The 26,311-nt window shown below is 30.1% G+C and overlaps 2 protein-coding genes across 14 annotated transcripts in view; one reads left to right on the forward strand and one right to left on the reverse strand.

Annotated features, from left to right (window-relative positions):
- Window positions 1-537: 537 nt before the first annotated feature.
- LOC132952773 (cyclin-dependent kinase 1-like) lies at window positions 538-5,136 on the reverse strand. 2 transcript variants are annotated; one of them, XM_061025199.1, is made up of 8 exons: window positions 5,019-5,136; window positions 4,929-4,944; window positions 3,313-3,516; window positions 3,087-3,222; window positions 2,865-3,023; window positions 1,405-1,568; window positions 811-952; window positions 538-746 (listed from the first exon to the last, which is right to left on the reverse strand). In XM_061025199.1, exons 3-8 carry the CDS (start codon window positions 3,504-3,506, stop codon window positions 630-632), a joined length of 912 nt encoding a protein of 303 aa, XP_060881182.1. In that variant the 5' UTR covers window positions 3,507-3,516; window positions 4,929-4,944; window positions 5,019-5,136; the 3' UTR covers window positions 538-629. The 2 variants fall into 2 exon arrangements, with proteins under 2 accessions (XP_060881182.1, XP_060881181.1); XM_061025198.1 differs by having other exon boundaries at window positions 4,929-5,095.
- Window positions 5,137-19,761: 14,625 nt separating this feature from the next.
- LOC132951880 (uncharacterized) overlaps window positions 19,762-26,311 on the forward strand; it is a 278,489-nt gene continuing 271,939 nt past the window's right edge. For all 12 annotated transcript variants that reach the window (XM_061023904.1, XM_061023905.1, XM_061023907.1 and 9 more), the window contains exon 1: window positions 19,762-20,370. The gene's annotated coding sequence lies outside the window, so the exon portion shown is untranslated. The remainder of the gene's footprint in view (window positions 20,371-26,311) is intronic.

The following is a 26,311-nucleotide window of genomic DNA, read 5'->3' on the forward strand; positions in this document are numbered from 1 at the left end:
AGATTGTACTCAATGGTAAATCTGACATCAAATTTAGTTGCATCACTGTGTTAAGTCTCACTGTGGCTCATAGTGTATTAGGTATATGGAAGGCTCGTCTATTAGTATAAGGTCTATAATTATAAAAACACTACAAATATGGCTTAGCAATTTATTGAACTATTCAATAAAAAAAAGTAAATTAAATAATTCCTGACTCCTACTTAAATCTATCTTTTTTATTTGAAAAAAAATGTTGGTCACCTTAAAGGATAGTTAAAATTTCACACAAACAACAATTAATATATTTAGCATTTTTATTTTATTCAATATAAATTACAGTTTAGAGTTCTAATAAACATTATACCCAACTATAGAAGAAATGTATATTAATTAATAATTATTGAAAATTTTAATGCTCCATCTGTCTGGTCACAATTAACATCAGTCTGCAACGGTGTACATGTTCAGAAATGAGGGGAGTGGGAACGGTACACCGGGGAATGTTTATAACAGTTATTAGTTTTATATTAGGTTGTTATAAAAGTAGAAAAAAAAAACTTTAAAATGTATAGTTGTATTTTATAATCAAGATAATTAAAACTTATAATCATCGATTAAAATTATTATTAATACATGCAAATAAACATTTAAAACTTAATCTCAGGAAGAGCTGGTAAAAGATTTTTATTTAAATCCTTGAAATAACTATGTTGGAGTGAATCTCTTGCATTGATTCGTTTGCTTGGATCATAAACCAACATTTGCTAAAAAAAAAAAAAATATGTATTAAGTATGAAATAAGATAATAAGTTAGTTATTAGAAATTACCCGCATTAAGTCCACTCCACCGGAACTGAGGTTTTTAACAGAATCTGCCAACATATTATCACTCCATTTTGGAAAAGTCGGCTTATAATCCTTAAGATCGGAAACTCCTGGCCAGGTATCTTCAGTTGGGGTAGTCAAAATCCTATAAAATTTTATTTTAAACAATTGTATTCAATAAATAAGAACGATGACTAAAATTAACAGAAATACATTGATAAATCACTACTTTAATTTATAATTCAAAATGTTAATGATATGAACAACACTGATACACTTTGATGTAAGTGAACATTGTTCAGTTGGGAGTATCCTTGGTCGGAATTAAACTGATGTACCTAATTAAATATTAGAATTTAAGTCATCTATGGAGCAAGTGGGTTTTGTCATGTTATTACCAATGTTTGGTGAATTATTTTTAATGTAGAAAAATGGTTGAAAGCTATGTCTGAATGTCTTATTAATTGCTGTACAGTGCCCAGGTGTTTATTTGTATGTCCAATAGTATAAAGCTTATAACTGTGTTTGATTGTTTAGTTATCAGTCTTGTTAGTTCAATTTTTTTCTCTCAAAAATCATATAAAAGATATAATTTACCTGAAAATACGAAACAATTGATCAATTTCTGAATCTCCCTGAAATAATGGTTTTCCTTGTGCCATTTCTGCAAATATACATCCTATGGACCAAACATCAATTGGGCAGCCGTAACGTTGTGTGTTTAACAATACTTCTGGAGCTCTGTACCATAGTGTGACTACCTAAAATTATTATTTCTTATTATAGCCTAGAATATTTAACAAATAATTACAGGGGCTCGTAAGTTCATTTATTAAAAAACAATTGCATATGGTCCTAAAAATGATCAGATATATACCTACTTAAAAATGTAGTAAAAAATTTTTAATTTTGCATCTATCAAATACCACTATACTACTACAAAGTATAAACTAAAAAATGTAAGAAAAAATTATGTTAATTTATAAACATAAATTAATAGCATCCCTATATTCATAATTTTAAACTTCTTGAAATAAATACATTCATTTTGTTTATGCGTTTGTTTATACTCAATTAATCTATAATTAAAGACTTGTAGGTCGACTATTATTATTAATGTCTTATTTTGAATCATTTAATAATCTTCATATTGGTTATATTTTTAAAATGTAGTGGATTGTAATTTTAAAGTATAAAAACAAATATTATTTTTGATAAACATAAAAAAAATTTGTACCAACCCACTTACATCAAAACCATCAACAATCAATTAAAGTAATTTAAATGCATAATCATGTTTAAATTTCCCAAAAACTTTGAAATATGCTACAATTAAATACTTAACAAAGTGTCATCTCGAAACAAATTTCTATCTTACCTAGCTTTAATACGACTTAGCATGATTGATAAGCAAATATATAAACTTATGAGCTTTGGTAATTATATTGGGACTACAAAATAATTATTATGTAAGGAAAGTATATTAATCTTGTGTCAATTTGTATGTACAATGATTTAATTCTTAAGAAGACGTCGTACCCGCATACTAACACATAATGTACCAAAATAACAATACAAAATTGTAATTGCTCTATGTACATTTTCATATATTATGCATTAGTAAGATGGAGACAGCACAAGCAGATAGGAAGTCCTCTTAACTAGTAAAAAAAGCAAATTAGAATAATTGAAATTTGTTATCTGTTCAAAATGGTACATAAATTGTACACAATATTTCCAAAAAGGCAACCAACATTAACTTATATTATATGAATTATTAAAAATAAATAATTAAAGAATTTGATGACGTGATCCAAGTATAGACAATTAGTAGTTCAGCAGTAACAGATAAACTTAGTTACTTATTACTTATTAGGTATACAAGAATATAAGATGTATTTAAGTTTTACCTTGAATTAACCAAATAAGTGTAACTAGAAAGTACATGGTTACTTTTTGTAAATAAAATGGACAGATAAAACAAATAAAATCATTTAACACTTTCTTAATAAAAACAGTTTTCAATCCAGAAATATTGAATAAATATTTGTAAATACCTCATGAGTGTACACGCGTATTGGCAAACCAAAAGTACGGCCCAAACCAAAATCAGCAACTTTCAGTATATTGTGCTTAGTGTCGATTAAGATATTTTGTGGTTTAAGATCTCTATGTAAAATTCGTCTCACATGGCAAAAGTATATAGCAACTAATAACTGTTAAAAATTAAAAATATTAATTTTATTTTGGTTATGTTTCGGGATATAAATAATTATTACCTGATAAGTGAATGACCTTGTAGTAATTTCATCCAAATGTTTTTTAGGCCTTGAATCAATAAATTTTTTTAAATCCATAGGAACAAACTCAAATACAAGATATAATCTTGAATCATCCATGAGAATTTCTCGCAAACTATTCATATAAAATGACAATATTATATATATAAATACTAAATACACCTGAGTAAATTTTATTTATATATATTATATTTAAAAACATTACTTCACAATATTAGGGTGATTGAGTTCCTTCAAAATACTAATTTCTCGAATGGCTGTAGCAGGTATACCTTCGTCTTCCATTTCCATGCGTATTTTCTTCACAGCAACAATTTCTTTTGATGAAAGTTCCATACATTTGTATACGACACCATATGTTCCTTCTCCAATTTTTTCCAGTTTATCATAATTATCCATTATAATAATTCTAAAAAAAAGATTAAATAATTTAAAAAATATGTAGGTAGGTATGTAATTCTATGTTGATTTTTGCATCTCACTCTTTAACATTATCATAACTACTCAGACAAAATTAAATTGTATACATTATACCATAATGTATACAAATATATCTTAAAATAAAATCATGTCTCCTCAGTTCTACATGTATTTATTACTAAAGGTACATTTACTTCCAAGTCTAGGGTCTATTCATATTTAATATTTCAGATTTCCACACTTGTAATTATCTCCACTATCAGCTCCATTTCCTTAGTTGTTCAATCTTAATTTATAATTTTTCATATTTATAACTGTCCCCCATTAATAATATACTGGACCATCAATTTAGTATTAACTATTAAATATATGCCAAGTATAAATGTATGTATAAATATATCATTTTATTTCATATAATTCTAGATATCAGATTCAAATTGCCGATAAATTTTTTCTTAGGAGTCTAGGTAATTTAAACTTGCTATACATTGAATCTTGTCATGTAATCAGTGCTTGACCTGGCAAAATTAAAGTAGGGGGGACTGTTTACTTTTAAAAAAAGATCATCCCCATCACTTATAAAACGTTATTGAGCCTTCACACTTCCTAATTCCCCTATTTAAATCATATAGAAAAAATATTTAAATAATCAATTTAAATTTAAAAAAAAATGTAAGTTAATTTAAGACATAGGTAATATTGTAGGTACCTATTATATATATTGTAGTAATAAATAATAAATAAAAACAAACTCGAAAGGATAATAAAAGTAAGGAAAATAAAGTAATAGTTTAGAAATAATAAAAAATTAGCTGGGGTACTCACCCTGCGTCACCCCACAAGTCGAGCACTGCATGTAATTTGTTTTTCTAATCTAGGATTCGAGCATCCAAGATCTTGGACCTACCTACCAAAATCCCCAAACTGAGATATTATTAGGTACCTAGTGATTGTCATGATGTATTTAATGGCAATAACCGTACTATAATTAATATGCTAGGTTAAACCGGTGTGAAAAATGACGTACCAGGATGTTTGGAGTGTTTGAACCTTATTATCATTTACACAGGTTCATTATTCTGGAGAGGCATATTGGGAGATAATTTATAAACCGGTCTAATTTAACGAATTTCTAGATAATGTTCAGAGCAGCGGAATGTTATTCAGGCACTTCCGGATTCGATCGGAGAACTCCTGGAGCATAAGTTTACATGCTTAATCCGTGTAAACGGCGAAAACCAAACAATATCAACACGGGGTTAGGCGAAATCACAAAATGCCTTGGCAAGCGCGGGCTCAACTTAAATAAAACTACCTATTTTCGAATCAGTGACGGACCTTAACATTACCTACTTAATAGTTATTATTATTGCGGTAGGTGTACTAATAAACTGGACTTACCTAGTCGATTGTCGGCCTGTAAATAAAAAATAAATTAATTAATAACGGATAATCTACACTTGACACTTAAATCTAATACATCGTATTTACTATTTATTTTTTTCTGATATTTCAAATACAACACCCGTCCTTACCAACCGATAAAAACGACGGTTAATAAACCACTTTGCCGTTTGCGTCTCTCACTCTCTCCTAGTCACCTTGTATTGTTGCCAGCCCACTTCCACTGACAAGTGGTTACCAAACCATATTATACTATATGATATAAGTACCAAACCAAAGAAAATGTATTAGCAGTATGTTATTAAATTATTTGAAATATTTTAACCGGCAATTTTAAATTTATATAAATTCACAAATCTAATGATTTTGTTGATGGTATTAACTTTTAGCCATTATTTTAAAATTAATATGTGAATTTTAAGTTGACTCAAAATCGGACAACATTTCGATTTTACAATATAAAATGATTGTGCTACATAACACAGGGGTGGTGTTACCAACATCTATTGAACAATGTTATCGCGGGCGGGCGCGCGCTATCAAAAATGCAAATTTAAATTTTTAAATTTCTATCACAGAATAATATTCATGAGTAAATATTGTTATTACATTATATAACTAACTAGCTGTTCCGCCCGACGTTGTCCAGGCCAAAGGTTTGTATTTTTAATAAATATATTTGTACAAAATGTATATACCATATTTCTTCTAATTATAATATTAATATAATATGTAACGAATTGCAACCATTTAGATTGACAAATAAAAATTTATTTTTTCGTATGCTAAAAAAATCATGTGTGAACTACCTTTACCTATCTACAGTCTATATGAGTTGAAAAATCAAGCTGTATACATCCTCCAATTTTCAATTAATAATCTATTAAAATAACTTTTATTGACTTTTTTAAAACCTCCGGAACTCGACCGATTTATTAGTAAAACCGTATTAAAATAAGTAGAGTTCTTTTCGAGATATGCTTGTACATACAAAAAAGGGGCAGTGCTTTTTTACTATATTATGCATGTTATATACATATAAACCTTCCTCTTGAATCACTCTATCAATTAAAAAAAACCGCATCAAAATCCGTTGCGTAGTTTTAAAAATCTAAGCATACAGAGAGAAAAATGGACTTTGTCTCATAATATGTTTAGATAACACAGAACAAAATAACTTTATAACTAGTTATAATAATAATTAATAATATAATATCAATAATATTCAATATTAGTTATTACTTATTATGAGTATAAACAGCGCCGGTTTTTGAAGAAATTACTTACCGGGCTTACCCGCCTAGACTGGCCCAAATCTCTGATTCAAAATTTCTTCGAGCCGGCCCAAATCTTTCGAATTTTCAACGGCTCACCGGGTTTTGCATGGTAGCCCGCCGGCTCAATCCGGGCCTGAGTATAAATTAAAAACATCATCAACCATTCATGTATAGAATTGAAAAATATAATATTATATAAATACTAAATATTATATAAAGAGCCGTGCTGGGAATGCCTGGGATGCTTTGTTATCTGATAATAATATTATTAACATTATGCTAATAACTATAATTTAATATTTATATTAATGTCATTATTATAAGTTTTAAATAAGTTTGGACTTAACTGCAGATCGTCTCGTCCGACGCACCATAGGCCATAGCTGGGAAACTATGTTGCTGTAACCTGTAATGTTGTACCATTTTCACAAGAATACATATTCTTTACTAATATTTTGAATTTGGTCTGAGATAAAAGGCCTTCAATATTTCAGGGTCTGGAGCCCGGCCGCCTGGGTAAGATATATCTTAGTCCGTGGTTCCTATAGGCTCCGTTCTTAATCCGGCCTTGGGAAAGGGAATAATCTTAGCACACACAAATATCGTAATTTAAAATTTAAATCCATACGTAGGTAAAAATTTGAGTTTTAAACCTTATAATATGGCTACAAAATAAATAAAAAAATAGTCCTTTTTTGCGCTTCTGGTGGATTACTCATTAAACGAAAATTTCTAAATGAAATTTGTTCCTGAGTTTTTTAAATTCCAATTTCTAACCATTTAATTATTTTTTTTGTTTTTATTGTTGATTTGTGTTTTTATAGCAATAGGCAATTTATTAAAAATTCGCTACGAATATCGGTTAGAAAGTAAAAAGTTGTATCTAGTCCAAAAACATCTATGATAAAGATAAAAATTAAACTACAAGTTGCTGGAGTCAGCAGGCTGTTGTTCCGGATTTCACCCAAATAAAATAATATAATATTACAATGAATTGTAAAAGGCAGCGCCACCTAGCGACGAAAACGAACAGTGGTTTGGGTGGTTATTCGTGTTTAGTACCACCGAGCGGTAGATGGGGCTGCCGTTATCGTTTGAACCAGAGTCTTGCCTATTATAGTTTTACTTAGGTCTATAAAAAAGTTATATTTTATACTAAGTATATTAATTAATCTATGCTACTACCTACTTATATAATATATATATACGCTATATGGTCATGTTTCGGACGCGTCGGCCGTCGATAACAAAAACCTCGTGGTTACAAACTTATATAACTATTAACTATTAAATTAACTACAGGCTACAGCTGCAGACTGCTGATAGTCTATGGGCTATGTTAGATTTGAGGGGGTGTCATATTGTATACGAAAAACAATTCTGAGCGGAGACGGTTTTTTTCACAGTGTGGATATTTTATATTATGTTTATCTATATTGACTATTATTATTAGTTATTACTTATTATTATTACGGTAGCCGTGTAATTAAGTTGAATTAATATTATACAATTACAACAAAATAACTAAAATCGTTGTTCTTGGTTATTTAATGTGTAATTTCGTCTAAATGTGAACATAAAATAACTATAAAAAAACCATGTTTTAATATTTTTGAGATTTTTTGGTTACAGAATAACCTACTTATGTGGAACTTTGTTTTAAATTGTCAATACTTATAGCTAAAAAAGTTAAAATTTTTATAAAATTATAAAATCATTTTAAAATTTGATATATGTTGTCAAAAATTGAACTTTAAATGCTCATAAAAAAAATTTTGCATAATATGTATTTTTAATATTTTTCAACTATTATTGTAACAATATATCAGGAGTCTTGTGTTAAATTGTGAAGCTTTTTTACCCAACAAATAAAATTTTATTGACATTCATAGAAAAAAAACCGAAAATGTTCGTAAACAGTTCAAAACAAATCCAAATATTTTGAAAATTTTATCGTGTATAGAAAATGCTTATATCAACATAAACAATCGTTGAAAATTTCGTGTTTCCTTAATTTTCGTAGAAACTCATGATATTATATTACACTCTTGTGAAACATCGAATATTAATAATCGATAAAAAGTTGTAATTACAATTAAATTCCATCCCCGGCCATAACACTAATAAGTGATAGCTAATAATATTGTATATACCTAATAATTAGAATTGTTATGTCCCATGAAATATTTTATTGGACTTATCATTAGTATTGACTATTTAGTAATCATTTATTTTATTTTAAGTAAATAAATCGAATAGACCAAAAATACCTACAAATGTAATACATAAAATATAATAGGTAATAACTATAATAAGTAATAACTAATAACAATAATGATTGTTACGTATGTATAGGTATATAATATAGTTATGGTATTATTATATTACTTTATTTACTGCTATCTGCTCTGGTACTTATACCCACTTCTTAGCTCAGTTTACTGTATAACGAGTTTTAAACGATTTAGGGATCATTACACGTTGTCAGTGGCGTCATTACAGTTTTTATTAGACTAGTGCAATTTTTCACTGTTTTTCCGACTCAAAATTTTTTTTCACTTAGATTCTCATAGCATAGCGCCATACAGGTGAATGGGGGGGGGGGGGGGGGTGGTGGTGGTAAATGTGCTGACTTAAGGTTGATGTAAATACTAGACTGGGGAAAATGCCTCAGTTGCCCCCTCTCCCCCAAATGACGCCACTGCACGTTGTTCTTATTATTATAGTTGGTATATTACTACATTAGCTTTTCCAAACGGAATGAGAAAAATAAACGAGCGTCGATTGATTCAATTATTTCAATATTGTTATAAGGTTGTGGTGTCTTGACTTAATGCATTTTCATATATACTGTTCGGTAGAAGTAGAGCTATAACTATGTATCTCATATATGGTGGAAAATAGTGACGTTCGTTTTTTCATTGGCTCCTGGCTACTGTTTTCGGTGTTCTGCAGTGGCTGCCTCCGACAGGTCTTCTAACTGGCTGACGTTACAGGCTGCGCGTAATCAAAATACGTGGAAAAAATTAATTTCGTCAGTTTGACTTTGACTACACGTCCTGCGCACTCATTTAAAATTAATAATTTACTATAATTGTGAGGGAGTTTTTACTGGGAATATTATTAAATCAATCAAATCTTCAAGTTAATTGAATTTGTAATTTGTATACATTATACTATAATTTTAGTAATACTTAGTTCGTATTAATAGTTAATATCCAGAATTTAAAAGAGTGCATAGAAAAATTCAAGTTAATGAAAAAACATTATATTATCATAAAAACATTGATATATATATTTTATAAAAAATAAAAATTCACTATAAAATACCACCCATGGAACTGTTGTGTTTTCTTCTTAACTACTATTGTCACCAAACGGCAAACATCATTACATCAGCAAATGTATCATCTTGTTAGTATATATTAGTTTATAGGTGTATATATTTTTATATTCGTTGAATGTAACGAATTCATTTCTGATACTGATACCGCGTTGTGTACTTCTTATTGTAATTTGTAAATATAAAATAGGTATAGAGTAACTTAATTTTATTATGAATATATATTATATATGGCATATGCATTTGGAAAACTTTAATTTGATTGGAAAGGAAATAATAAATTATTCAAAATAAACAATTTGCTATAATAAAATATGTTTCGTTTTATTTTTCTATCAAGAGTTGTAAAAACTCAATTAGATTAGTAAACATATAAAAAAAAAATATATATAACAAACGGTTAAATTTCAGTAATGTAGTTAATAGGTAATGATGTATGAATCATGATTTATTTTGTATAAGTACATTTAAAAAACACTAGGCTTTGAATTAAATAGTTTTAAGTTTACTTCTTTTTAATTATACTTTTTTTATAGTATCGTATAATTAGTATTTTTGAGACGTTTTAGGCTGAACATATTTTAATTTAATTAACATAATTTTTGAATTTTTTCGAACCATGATTAAAGAAAAAAGAAATAAAAGTCTTTTAAAACCAGTCTTGCATAGCCGAGTATTAAGCATTATATCATATCACTTCGATCGTCTCATCCCAGGGTTTGCTGCAGTAATACTATTATATTGTTTTAAAGAAATTGAATTTATTCTGCACTTGTTTAAATTTCTTAACTTCTTGATTCTTCCATACTTTATTGACGTTTTTTCTTAAACGCTTAAGAATAATAACTAGGTACTGAAAAAAAAAACACTTATCTCAAGTACCAATTAAATTCGACTTCCAATAGAATAAAGCTTCTAGCTTTCTAAGAGTAAATAAAATAATTTATTATCGAATTTTTGGATTAAGAAACTGAAAATAGTACATAAAAAGTAAAAAACAAAGAGCAGTTGGAATTTAATATATTGCAAATCAGTTCGCGATGTAGGTATCTAGGTAAATCGTATAATTATTAGACAATAATAATTATTATTTAAATATAAAATATAACCAACTTGATTTTTGGATGGCTTTATACTTGTACATTTTTGAACGAGATGAATTTATTTTTATTCTTGAGGTCATAGTTTTTGAAGCTATTGTAGTGGCCTGGGAAGTTGACGGTAGTCTTGCTGAAATCACATTTAATTCTAGACATATTAATATGTTATATGAATTTATATATTTCTAATAGCTATAACGCTATGACTTATATTTACTGAACTATAATAAATATACCTATTTTTAAGGACGTTTCCATTATGTATATTATAATTTATAATACATATGCATTTCATGTTTAATCTTTAGTTTTTATGTAAAAAGTCAATATATTGTCAGTTATTGATCGTACTATATATATTATATCTTATGTAGGTTATATTATATACCTAGGTACTAACAAACAATTTAGAAATGTAATTTTACAATGTAGCTAAGATATTATATTAATATACTTACACTTCTGAAATTTGTGTATAGTATATTATATCCTATTACTTTTTTATGACACAAGAGAAATATTCAAGAGTGCTGATATAATGTATAAATAAATAATATACCTATGTACATATTTTACATACATATTAAATGGTTCAATGTATTATAGGTGTAACAATGTTTTGTTATGCATATTCATAAGACACAAGTGGATAATTTGGGTATTATATATTATCTCTCGTTCTATTTGTTTTCATTTTTATTACTAAAACCTAAAAAGTCTACTTTTTAAAAATATACACAACATTTTGTTCATGTATAGGTTATATATATGTATATATATACATATATACGTAAGCAACACGATTCGCAACGTTTTGATGTATTTTACTCGTCAGATTTATATCATTTTTTACCTTTCACGAAGTCTAAAAAAGGCCAGAATATCGCGAGGTAATCTATTATAGAACGAATATTTTATATAATAAAATTCACTTTTTATGCATAAACTTTGTTTATACTTTATATTCTATTCGACGAAAATCATACCTATTCATAATATTGTGTTTTGTTTATCTATAATATCGTATACCTATTATATTAGTATCAATATCTAATATTATATTATAATATTTTGTATAATATTATAAATATTATACTATTAAAATAGTTGTACCTATATCAATAAGTGGGAATACATTTACTGCCCAACGAATTATTTCATTTATATTCGTACTCGAAAAAGTTGTAACAAATAACGCTATTAAATGTCTGAAAACTGATTAACTAAAATCATTAGCGTAAATACTCTTCTACGCACGGTATATACGGTTAATCCATATTAATATCTGAATGAAGGGTTAGAGCATTTTTTTAAACCATAAATTTTCCAAAAGGTCTAACATAAAGTCACAAAAAATAAAAATATCTCGATGACGAATAGTACTCACAGTTATATCTAAAAAACAGCATGCCACTATTTTTTTTTAAAGCGAATCTAATGTATTTTTGATATTTGACTGATGGATTCGATCAACCAGCACTTATTTATAAAGCAAAAAATTCAAAGATGATTAATTGAGTTTAATTTTAAAAATCTAAAATTGTTCCTACTGTGGCATATTATCGTAATGTTTGACTATTATACTATTTTTTATATCCATAAGGTTTTTCGTACATCAAGACATTTGACCGATCATCTCCAATAGTTTATAATCAGAAATTGATTACCTACCGAAATAATTTTTGTTATTTGTCAGAAAGCGTTGAAGATAGTTTATTATTATTTTTTTGAAAATATCATCATTATTTTTAAATCAAATATTATAATAATATTATGTTTTTAATTATACATCTTATTTATTACTCGTATGATGGCATTGCATATGTAACTTAATACCTTAACTGTTATTCACAAAAATTATTTTATTATTCCTTTAGTTTGTTTAAAACTATTAATTTATTTCCGCATGTAACTAGATTATGAGATAATATTTTTATTCAACCACAGCGTGGTGAGATTTAGGGCCAGTATATACCTAGTATCTGACCGCTAAGAGTGTTCTTTTTTTGAAGGGGTATAAGTATTATTCCTCCCTTCCTCGCATTGGTAATAAATCATAGTGAAACTAGAGCCCAAACAATGTACTTTGAATTTTTCTTCATTTTTTGGCTCTCAGATGACAACGCTTATATGTATTAAATTTATTAGATTAAACTAAAAAAATCGTACATTTTACCCACTTGTATCAATAAATTCAATTCATATTTGGAGTGTGTAAATTTATTTAATTTTAGACTGAGATTAATTCACATATTTTATGATGCAAGTTTTTTTTTATCTACATTTTTTCATTTTTTTTTATTTGAGATTTTGGACGTTTTGGTACCTGCTTTTATATAGGGATATTATAATGCTATATATATTAAATACTAAGATGGCAAGATGTTCTTATGAAGTAATGTTTTTAATCTCTTGTCAAAGTTTTAAGCCCAATGTTCATTATTTTTTGTTAATTATACCAAAGTTTTGGAAAACAATGAATATATAATATTTATGCGTGTGTTAATTTTTTCATGATTTACTACTAAAGTAAAAAAGGAATATAACAATTAAAACTTTTAACGTTCTGAAAATGTATTTATTTTAAATCTATTTTTGTATTATTTTATATGTTAGTATCCAAGTATAAAATATTGATATTATAATAATATAATATACCTCCCATATATACAGGGTGATTCACCAAACGTGCTCACCCCATTTTTCTTCAGTAATGCAGTTATTTAAATTCGAATTTTTGGAATTTTTTAATAGTTTGACTTAAAGACTAATATATTTTCAAATTTTTAAGAATTTTTGTACTAAATACTGAAGGAGTATCCTTTATAAGTCTTTTATTTTCTCGCATTATTATAATAATATTTAGGTATCTATTTTAGTAATATGTAAATATTCTGAACGTAAATAGCGATTAGCTATTAGCGGTATCTTTATGAATAAGTACATAATATTCCTTATTAGTACTTAGTAGTTATGCATTTTGTTGATAATCGTTAATGTTGTATTGATTATTGCTCACATAGATTTAAATGGGTACTTTTAATTTAATACATTTAATAAATTATAGTTTATATTGTACGAATATTGTTTCATATAAAAATAAAATTATATTTAAATATACTACCTATTATATTCTTGGTGACTATATAATGTAACTATCAAAGCACTTACCTTAAATAAACTTAATAGTTCAATTCCAATTATTGGGACAGTATCATACTATCATTAACATAATATTATAATGTGAATAATATTAAGATAATTACATCCATGTAAATATCTTCCTCTACGTATTTTTTAAATTTAATTTTCTCTCTCTAGCACGAGAATATAAATATTAAACGTATTTGATTGATTCAATTCTAGGTAATAGTAATTACGAACATTTCCTACGTAGGTACCCGCATACAAAATATACGAATAGGGAATAAAAAATATGAATTAGGTCATATTATAATATAGAAGTTATTAATTTACAAGTAAAATGTGTCAAATAATTGATGGTTTTTAATTTTTAGCACAAAGAAATTTATGTATATTTTAGTTAATTCCGCGTCAGTATCCCGTCCCTAAAGAATTACTGTAGACGTCAATATTGTATATTATATTATTATAGTATTATATTGCTTATATTAATAATAAACTATTACCTACCTATCACATATTTAAATTTTTCGTTGAATTATGACATTTTCCCGTTGGTGACGGCTAAAAATTCAATTTTAAACGAAAATATTTTTTTACAGGATAAAGACGTTTGTTGAAAAAAGTAGGTTATGAGAAAAAAATGTTGACAGGAAATTATATCAATAATAGTTAATAACATAATCATTCCATTTCCATGGTCATGATACCTACTTGAGTAATATTTTAAAAGCCCGAAATAATGATATTATTTTTTCCTTTTTTTTTTGAACCTGAGCCCGACAATTATAGCCATTAGCTATTGTAGGGATTATGGACTGTGGTTGGTAGGGTTGGTATGGAAAGGTTGTTACGGTTGTTACGGTAGGTAAGAAACACGTGTATGTGTGGCAAGGTTTTTGCCATCACGAACCCGGGTGGTCACCCATCTGGGAACTAGTGGCAGAGGACGTTACTTACTCTCAGTCACGTTGTGCGACTGATAGCAGCCAACGCGCCGCTCCAAGCCACACTAATGGTATTCTATTTTATTTTAAATATAATAATATGTATATTATAATATACATGTAGAAATTATAAAAATATTGTAAGCTTAGTAGAGGTACCTATTACCTATATCGTATATAGAGTTTAGTATCTTAACACATTGCAATAACGCAATAAGTACCTTCTATTAACAATTAACATAGTAGTACCTACTACCTACTTATATATAATATTATAATAATGCGTAATTTATTTATTCATTGGAGAAATATATACTAGTACCTATATACATTACCTATATATAAATACTTTGGCTCATTCCAATTTAGCATTTACAATTAGTAAATCTATTATATTTTGTATCTGTCTATATATTTATTGGTATTTATAAAAACAGCTTCAAGGAGTGGCGTACAATTTATCCACGATCCCTACCTTCCAATCATGGTTTTTATTTTAATCATTGGAGGCTCGTGCCTTGGGGGAAGGTGTGCGCACACTACATAGATAAATATAGATATAATAGTAAATACGTATTTTAATTTTAATTCAATATCTGTTAAACTGTATTTATTTTATAATACAAAATTCAATTTAAAAAAAAACATTTGATATTCGACAGTTGTTATACTCCTAAAATGTAGTTGAGATATGCAATAAATTCACGTCAACTAGTGTGCAGGTCTGTCAGAACACCGTCGGTCCGTGTAAATACGTTCGGCCGTTGAGTGGTGGGGGTTAACAAATAAAAGGGACCTTGGTGTGCAGCAACTGCTGTTGCTTATCTGTAGCATTATTATATGCCGTATTGGCATTATTTTCTTAACTCCACGTCTCCTCCACCCGTATTTACTATTTTTATTTTTATTCATTCAATAATTTTGAATTTGGAGTTTACTGATATCTTTTTTTAAAAGAACTTTTGAAATAATTGCATACCATCTACTTTAAACATCACTAGTGATTGTGTACACCACCAAATATTTTACCCATGAGCTGCCACTGATATTAATACATACCTATGTCTTACACATGCATAATATAGCATGGATTTACCGCATTAGTAGAGTACATTTTCGTTGTAATTAATGCTAGCGGTAGCGACCCATGGCAGAAAATGTAGGCTTACATATTATTATAATATTATAATATATGTTAATTGGGTTAGTACTTTTTGGAGCGGTATATGGGTGAGGTGCAGGGTTTCCCCCCATATTTCCCGAAAATGGCTGATAGGGGTCGACGACGCTGCATAACCCTAACTTATAGTTATAAGTTAAAGGACCTATAGTATATAGGTATAATATACTCTATAGTTACGCCTATGTTTAGTGTATGAGTGATATTATTGTCGGTAAATTTACTCGAAATATTAGCAACAACGAGACCGTAAGTTCAGGTATAAATCCACTACCTATTAATAATGCGGTACGTAAATTGCCCGTGATGTATTTAGGTAAACGTTTTCCTAAGTGCGTCAATCGCAAATGATAGCTGATTCACAATGTCTTGACCGCAACCAACGACAATCTCTTCAGGTCCCGAAGGCTGTGATCCCGAAGGCGACTGGTGTTTAGGAATTATTTTCAGAAGTTATATCCAATAATAAGATAGAACTGTTGATAGGATTAGCATAAGATATTAGATAGGTATCTTTATTTGGGTAGAAAACTATGCCAGCAAAGCCCCATTCCAAAAAATCATATTTTGTTTAGCAAAAAATGTATACTAGCTCGATATAAAATAAAATATAACCTACAAAATATAAGATATTTTTCTAGAAATGTATTATATTTTAATATTTTATTTTTGAATACATGCAATCAGATATTTGTGCCAATTTTGAACCATTTCGGTACTATATCATTTAAAATATCTACTTTACTAGAAAAAGCGTGCTGTATACTGGTATACCTACGTGCTGTACCTACGTGCTGTATACCTATGTAATATGTGCGGTTTCAGACATTCATAGTAAGTGTGTGGTTTTAAGCAACAACCGAATTAATTGTACAAATTGAAGCCATCGGAGGCTCACTTTTCTTTTAAGTGTTGGTAGTGGAATTTGGTTCAGTGAAACAGTAGTTAATATAAAAAAAAAATTATTTCTTATTGATAACTTTACTGCAATAGTACAGATGGTATCACATTATATGTATAAGTCTTATAATTAGTCTAATGGTGATTTGTACTCGCGCCGTACAGTTTTGTTTTGTTTCGCTTCACTGAATCGTATAATGAACGATTTGTTGTCGATGCCTGGGGTATAATTCTTACAAAAAGTAGTGCTATATACACAATCTGAAAAAACCAATTTGTTAAAAGCGTCATTTAAAATAATTTACTGCCGTAGTGCAGCTGTATACATATTAGTTTCATGCTTTGGACATAATGTCCAATGACAATATGACACTCGAATTCAATGCGTAAGCATATTATTTAACGTGCAAATATAATTTTTACTTTCGAAATCTCGAGGCAACGATTGTCAAGGAAATAGTGGGAGGGGTGTTGGTATAATAACATCGAGGAACACTATATAATATGTACACTGTACATTTTACAATGTAAGAAAAAAGGATCGAGTTATCTTTTTCTCCGTCCAGCAAACGTGACGGAAATCTCACGGTTTATTATTATATACGAGTAGTATCGCAAGTTTAAAATCAAATGAGATAATGGCATTTAAGTTTTTTTTATCGATTCTAATATACGTAGAGCAAAAATTCGACGTGGATAGCGTTGAACAACATAAACGCTAACGTTGCCAACGCGTCACCATTTCCCGGCGTTTGCAATAACGTGGTTATGAAAGTTTACTCCGCCGTCTAGCAGATGGACGGGCAGACAGAATTTTGTCGTTGTCAAAGTTTTTCAGTATCGAATTTACTCATATAGAAAGTAGTCTCTCTTCAATTTACCCAATAACGACGTAATCATAATAATAGCGCTGCATAACAACCGGATAAATGGAAAATCCACCCTCGGACATTTCTCATCCCACTCATGAGTTTTTCGTCGGAATAAGACATTTTCCAGAAATATTTTTTATTTTTTTTTTATCATAATGTGTCATAAAATAAAACGGAATAATTAATGTCCTAATATCTCAAAAAAAAAAAAATATAACTATTTATGTATATTTTAATGTTGTTTGATTATTGTTTCTTTGGTATATAATGACAAAAAAAAAAAAAAAGTTAAGTTTAATATAAACTAAGTAAAAATATAATAACTAAAATATTTTGTAAATTAAATATTATAATGCTTAAAAGTTAAAACTAGTTAATAAAGATAAATGGCTAGGTACATAACAATACTGCGTTTTGTAAATATTCTTTGATTTGTAATTTTCTCCTCATCTCTCCCAACAGTCTAAACAAATATTTTTAAGTTATTATTTTTGTGGTACACATTACTTATTATTTTAATTATTTAATCATTATAATATAATTCTTTAAGGTAATTTATCTTGGGAAATTGTCCTACATTTACTAGCATCAAGGAGTCAAAAATAAGTTTGTAGAAATAATCTCGTACATGAGCTAACGAATAGGCACGCATAGAGTTGAACTTTAATATTTTTTTGGTAAATAATATAAGCCAGTGGTTCTTAAACTTTGGTCTGTAACACTCCACGTCGTGGTGGTCGTGGCGCTACAGTGCAAGTTTCAGCCACGGACACGTCATAATATACGTGTGAAATAATGTAATTATTGGATTCCTCCAAATTAAATATTTTAAATTTCCATCCCTCCACTTATTTTGAGCAACTTCGACCACTGTTTATATATGTATATTTATACTAATATTGTAGATGTATCATGTACGAGTTTGTGGAGAGTAAAAATATTTACCAGGTTGACTATGACCCAAAACAGATGCAATGATCTGACTGTAATAAGTATAGAAGGAGAATTATCTAATAAGATTGTCAATAATGATATTTAGTAAGCATTTGCATCTAAATTATTTCAGGGTAAGGTGAAGCGTTCATCCAAAAATATGATAGCTAGATACTTAACATTTGCATGGTACCTTCGTTTCATAACGTAAGAAGGGTTATACTAATAAATGATTTTTAAAAATTCACATTTTAAAGATAAGCTCACAGGAATTTTGTTTCAGTGAATGGAAATTGAATTTTTCTTTGTGTATGTAGGTATATAATTGCCATGGGTTACAGAAAATAAAATAGTTATTATTATTGATCCTGGGTAATTAATTAGTAATCTACCGGAAATTCAACAAGCTTATAATGTTAAAAAAAGTTAAATATTTTATTTTTTATTTATTTTTATTTATTCTATCATAGTATTATAATATGCTTTGTATATATAGGTCGCCAAATACGATACCGCTTACATGAACGAAATGAGCCGGTTCCAGTAGACACTGGAAATTTAATTAATGGCAAAAAAAATATAACAATTTTATTGCTATAATCCGTGGTTTATTTTGATTTTTGATTTTACAGCACTCCCTACAACTAAAATTTTGTGACATTAAGGGCCAGTTGTACCGTCTATGGTTAAACTTCGATTAACCATAATCAGCTGACAACAGATATTTAACCGGGAAAATTCGGCCGATTAAACTCCGGTTAACTTTAATGAGAGATTGTACAACTGGTCCTAATTATTGGTGGTGTGCAGGGGGGCTTTGCCTCCCACGGCCACGGCTTAGTTTGAACTTTGGTCTTCTAAAACTCTAGCCCCCGTCACTATTAAATCTTAGTTACGCCCATGCGGGGCCATATATCTACGGCCTATATTAACGGCAGTCGGACCAGCAGGTGCGTATTGCACTCGCGGCGGGCGGCAATGTATACGCACGCCGTAGCAGCCGCCGCCGCCGTGAGACATCAACAAGTCGGGCGGCACAAGCGCACACGCGGCGGTGAAAACGCGGGTCACCATGGTGACCGCGGCGGACGGGCAGACGGTGGCGGGTGGGCGACATCATTCGCGTACGGGCGGCACGTCGCGTCAGTCGTCGTGTACGTGTACGCGCGCGTGTTTGCCGCTCTACAAACTGCACCGGACCGGTGGTGCGCGCGTGTTGTTGTGTGCGCGTCAATCGTCTACTGCATACACACACGCACTATAATATACGTGTATAGGTACACCGAACACCCGCCACCCCGATCACCACCGCCACCCCAATCATCACCTCCACTACCCTCTAATTCACTCCGCACACGCCGTTATCACCACCACCGCCACCACCACCGACGCCGACTCCACCACTACCCGCGACGACCGCGGTTTCCGCAACCGAATCGCCGCCGCACCACCTGATGGATCCGCGCCGGACCGTGTAACTGCCGTGGTGCGACACACGGCGACCGCGACGACACCGACACCGCGCCGCTCGCGCACCGCTTGTTTCGCTGACACGACCGGCACCTACGACATTATCGTCGCTGTCGTCGTCGTCGTTGTCGTCGTCGTCGTCGTCGTCGTCCAACCGTCGACTCGCCGGCCGCCACACTTCGTCGCGGTATCATATACCGCGACGTGCGACGACCGTGGTCTCAGCGTCCCGTTCGAATATCTTCTTCTGGTGTGCGGTTGTCCCACTGCAGGGTGAGTGTTAAAATGTTCACTGTTATTATGTGTATCTATATTATACATTATTGGTTTCTGTGTTTTCGTGAGTACACGCAGCAGAGGAGAGAAATGTTTTTCAAACATTTTTTTTTCGCGGCCGGATCGAATAGAACTCGCGCGTGGTACAGCAGCGAATAAGAAACGATAAAACCGCAGTATAGCGTTGTAGATCGATCGTGTGCGCGGAATATCTTCCTGTACGCGGCCGCAGCAGAAGCTATGGCGGTGGCGGCGCGGCGGCGGAACGTGATGCGATGTATAGTGCGACGCGGACGTCGTGTTCGGATGTCGGCGGCGAACTTTAGGCCGGGCCGGAAATTACGTCGTCGTGCGGTTGATAATCGTTATTACACGGGATTTATTCGCATTAATAATTATAATAATAATAATAATAATGTTTTGCGGTGGATTTGCTTTACGTGGCCGGTAATATTATGTTTTTTTTCCAGACACTTCGTCCAAAAAATTGTGCGAGCACACTTGTGTATGTGTGTGTGTGTGTGTGTGTGTGTGTGTGTGTGTGCGTGGCCGCTATTTTCACCGCTACACGCGACGTCGCCGGGCAGCTGGGCCAACACGCATCACGCCGTGGCATAATATTATAAAAATAAAATCGCGGGACGTCACGCGCGTCAACACCGCCAAAACTCCGTCGTGACAGACGACGAGGCGGATGCTGGGCACACACACACTCACACACATGATATTATATAGGTAGTGGTCGTCGTCGGCGAGACTGTCCAAGTCCGCTCTGAACGGTCTACAGAGCGATTCCCCAAGCATGCATTAGAACATTTAAATATATCACAGTCAAGGACCACATTTTAAAATAATTGGATTTGTTGTTACATTTAACTATTTAAGGAGTGTCCTGTGGTGATATTGATATACATATTATATACCAACATCTTTATTCCTAACGAGAATCACCTTTTTTTTCTCCAGAAATCGTTAAGTTGATTACTTTTTTGATAATTTTGACGTGTTGAAGATATGGGCCGTAATGATTTGAACACATTTTTGTAATTAATAGGTATTAATTAATTTATCAAGATTTTATAATTTCTAAAAATTATTCAGGTATAATAAATACAATACACAGCACCTTTTTTTAGGACTATTATTCTTAGTTTATAGATTTTAATAAATAATAATATCTTCTTCAACATTTTCATAAGTCATCTGGCTTACAATTTACTGAGAAAAAGATTGATTCTTGATTTAAAAAAACAATTTCGTATCGCCACGGGACACTTCTTAAATGGCACAACAATTCTAAGTATTTGAAAATATGGTCTTCACCTAAGTATACTTAAATATTCAAAAAATCAGAATTCGAATAAATTCATTTTTAAAGGAAAACACGGGGGTGGGCGACGGGCGTGCTCGGTGATTTAGCCTGTATACGAGTTTGCTGAATATTAAATTATCGTCATTATTAATATTTTCAAACGTCTCTTAACTCAGTGCTTTTCAACTGGAAAACGCCGATATGTGGATCACTTGGAACTGTTAAATCTTTTTAACATCTGGAAGCGACCAAAAATGTTAAATAACTCTGGTGCTTAACTATGGACGAGTATCGCAGCGCATCGTGATTCCAATGAGGCTCGTTATCTTTTATTACTAAATTTTAACGAGATGCGTAATATTTGAATCGTATATTGAAAATTCTATCCATAGTTTTAAATGTACTATTGCACTGTTTCCGTGCTCCGTGTAATCCACGTGGTTAACCCGTTATCATAGTGTAGGTATACCAAATAGTTGAACAATATGTACAACTACTTAACCGTGCGGTTAGGTGGTTATAAATGACTATGGGGAAATCAGTACCATTGATGTCAATAACAGTAGAAAATTCTGTTCACATCGTTACACAGAATACGATTATCTAATATAGTACCAACTGTGTGTAGTATTTACTCGTATAGTAAATAGGCAGTAACAAATTATTCTGATAAATACCTCACTATACCCGTACACAGTATAACGTTATACTTCGCGCTCATCGGTGAGGCTTGGTGTGCCGTGACAATATTGTGAAAGATAGAATGTCCCATCTTTTCAGAAAGATTGAAAACCCTCGAAGACCGGTTTAATTCCACATTGTTATATTTCCACTGGGACGGAAAACACCGAACCCATCACAATCGTTAACGCAAGTACACAGCGTATCATTATTATTTATTTTAGTCCAAGAGCTCTTGACAGTTTGACTTTACCCATTTTAGCTCACTTGATTTTTTTATAGTCTATAGAAGACGTGTGAACACCTCCGGCTTTATGAACTTTAAACTTTAAACATTTTTTTTTTTATGTTTGAGTCCGAATTTTAGTCTGCCGATCTTTTTTTTATCATCTTTGAATAATCCAGAATCTTTTTATGTTGGTAGCAGACGTTTCCTCAATCGGTCTAAACTTTTGCTGATTTTTTTATTGTATTCAGGAGGCTCTATACTATAGACTATAAAAAAATCAAGTAAGCTAAGATGGTTAAGGTCAAAACGTCAATTGGTAGGTCCTGGATTATTTCACTCAAGATTTTAGGTCTCAAGCCGATAGGATTTTGACCTGTAGTAACGTTCGCGGTTCTAGGCTCGTTGGAAAAACAAAAAAATTACACACGGAACCCGTGTCGAAGGCGCATTTATAGATAATAAACTCTCATCGTACGAACTAATAATACAACAGCTTTCGACCCACCGAAGTATTAAAAAAAATGTTCGTATTAGGTCGAACACTATACGTTAATAAGATATAGTCATATTTAAAATATTGCTTAAAATACTGCCCGAATTTTTGAGTTAATAAATCGTTAAAAAACAGAATTAAGTCTGAAAATTATGAAGTATTCTACCATTTCACTAAACTGTAAAATGCATATACGTTGTCTGACCTGTGTAGACGACGGCGTATTTATGAATTTGAGATGTCAATTTGTTCAGCTCTCGTAGTTCCTTACAAATCATTTCATGCTCTATACAAATTATAAAAATGGAACACGACAAAAATGTATTTACTACAATATCTTATAGCTTTAATAAATAATAAATAATAAATTATAATAATAAATAATACTCATGACTTAAAACCGTTGCTAATAAGTATAATAATATTATTATGCACATACCTAATGTAATTATTATGTTTATTTGTTCAATTTTTTTTTGTTTTTTTTTTACTTAGTTCTCAAATGGGTTTCCTGTTAAAACATGTTTTCATCGTACCACTGGACTTCAAAGTTTCAGCATTTATTTAAGATAGCAAATTGGATCAAAAGCTTTAACTCCACAATTTCTCTTTAGTAAATAACAGCAAATATAATAGAGTTAACGAGTTCCTTTTATAATAATGTTTAATACAATTACTTGAATTGTTGATTAATCAAATTAATACTCAAAAGCCTTCGAAATAAATTAATTTAAAGAACCACTTGTCAAAAAAAAAGAGATAACATCATGTATTTTTGTAATCTATTATAATTTATTATATATACCTATATTAGGATTTGTGTGTAATGTAAATAATATTGTATAATTTTATAATACGTCCTATAAAATTTAATAAGATTTCGTAATTTTAAATTTAATAGAAGTATGAAAAGTTGAAATTTGTAAATAAAGAGAAATGGGTATCACATTTTTCAGCAAAAGGGAAATATTTCTAAATATTTTTATGCTGCACACTACATTTTCATTTTGTGTAAAAATAAATGAAAATAAAATAGTTTTGCTGTAAGATTACTTATTTCTTATTTAGTTGATTAGTTTAATTTGTTTTTTTTTATATGAGTCGATGGATTAGTCATAATTGCCCTAATACATTAAACATACAAAATGTTTTTGAACTAAAGGATTGATAATATCAAGATCATCTTTGCTCAATCAATTGATAGTCAATAATCATTAGCCATTAAGAAATGAACAGAAAAACAAAAATAATAAATAATATACCATTTACCTGGGTGATTAACCTAATCGTATTGAACAACAGCTACCATCTCAAACCCAATCTAATGAACCACAACCGTTAGTTTATTATTATTATTATTATTATTAATATTTTTGTGACATATACTCTCATATTATAAAATATATGCATAAATGCTATCAAATCTCAAACGCTGATGTATCATTTAAACCGGTGTGAATCATCGGCAACATGCCGGTGTGACCTGCCAACGTTTTATACCGACGATGATTATTTTAAATTTTACGGTTATTAATACGTTTGATGTATTTAATTACTTCAATTATTGTAATATTATCGTGCAGGTTTTCGGTGACAAGTGGTACACAGTCGTTAATTTGACGCTGGGTAAATATTTCAGTAAAAATAGTCTACCAAGCTTGTTTAGTTTAATTGGAGGGGTTAAGGTTAGTAGGAGGGTGCCAATGCGGAAATGTCTCTTTGACCGATTTTGTGGACATAAATATATTATAATATAATATTATATATATTTCACGATAAAATTTTGTAATCGATAGTAATGATATCGGAGGGATAAGAATTTATTGTAAACATATAGCTTATTGGATTTTTATTTGGCCCTGTGGTAGGGCTTGGAACGAGTTTAGCTTCAGTCAGTATAGTTATCTCGTCAGCGATGTAATTAGGATATTGTATAATGGCTCTAAAAAAGGATTTATTTTTAAATTTTCTTGTTTTAATTTTAACCTTTTAAAATCCAGACCCTGATTACATAATTACAGTATAATATAATATAATGCTCATTTTATTATTGAGAACATAATATATTAGGTATATAGTATATTTTTAATTAATCAAAAAGTTGTTATTTTTTATTACTCATCACTTAAAAATATTACAATAGTACTATCTATATAACTGCATAGAACTATTAAAATTTATCATTACGGTTTTCAAAAATACTATTTATACAGAATTTAAAAGTTTTAACAATTCTTAAACAAACAGAGATAACAATATAAAACATAGTAACATTACATTTATATTGGTGGAAGCTATAAATCGTTGTTGAACTATGTGAGCAATCACATATATATTTATTGCAAGGTAACAGTTGTTAACCTGTTGATTTGCCATGGTTTTTGCATTCTGAAATAATTATTAACATTTTCAACGTCAAAATAATATTTTGCGCTTGTGATTTATTTTTATGTTTATGTGTTATTTGACTGTAATGATAAATATAAATATATATCTGAATTTTTACATTTATTATTTTTAATTATTTCGATGGTAATTTATGAGTGAAGCAAAATATGTTTTTATATTTTACAATGCATTCAAAAAAACAAATTTTATGACGGAAACAGTAATCGTCCTGTTAATTAGTTAAAACAAAAAATAAAAATAATACTTTAATATATACAACGTATTATTATATTCTTTATTTACACAAAATATAAGTTTGTACTTATTGCTTTTTTTTATAATTACCAATGCAGTTTTTAACGGATCAAATATTCAAATACATTTGTATTACACGCCAGGAGTTTGCATACGACTTAGTATATTCGTGGAATATATAATGTTTCATAATTAAACAGCTTATTACGTTTTCCCATATACAAGAAGAACTGTGAACTACACAAATATGTTATTATAAAGATGGTATCCTGCATATATAAGATTTTCTTTTTTTAGAGTTCAATTTTCTGGTTGAAGAAAATTTTAATTTTTTAAAACTTCAAACCGATTGAATAAGACAGTTATAAATTTTCAAGTATTTAGTTTAAAAACTGTATTTAAAAAAAAGAAGTTTTGTTATGGATTTAAAATAAAACCGTGTACTTGAATTTATATTTTCGATGTGTATCTAATTGTCTATCTGAGAAGGATTAACGCAGTATACTGTTGTTTACCAGAAAATGTTACTTATGGAATTGTTACGTCAAAGGAATAAATAAGATACAACATAATGTATTGT

This window comes from Metopolophium dirhodum, chromosome 9 (assembly GCF_019925205.1).
Source record: "Metopolophium dirhodum isolate CAU chromosome 9, ASM1992520v1, whole genome shotgun sequence".
Taxonomy (NCBI): domain Eukaryota; kingdom Metazoa; phylum Arthropoda; class Insecta; order Hemiptera; family Aphididae; genus Metopolophium; species Metopolophium dirhodum.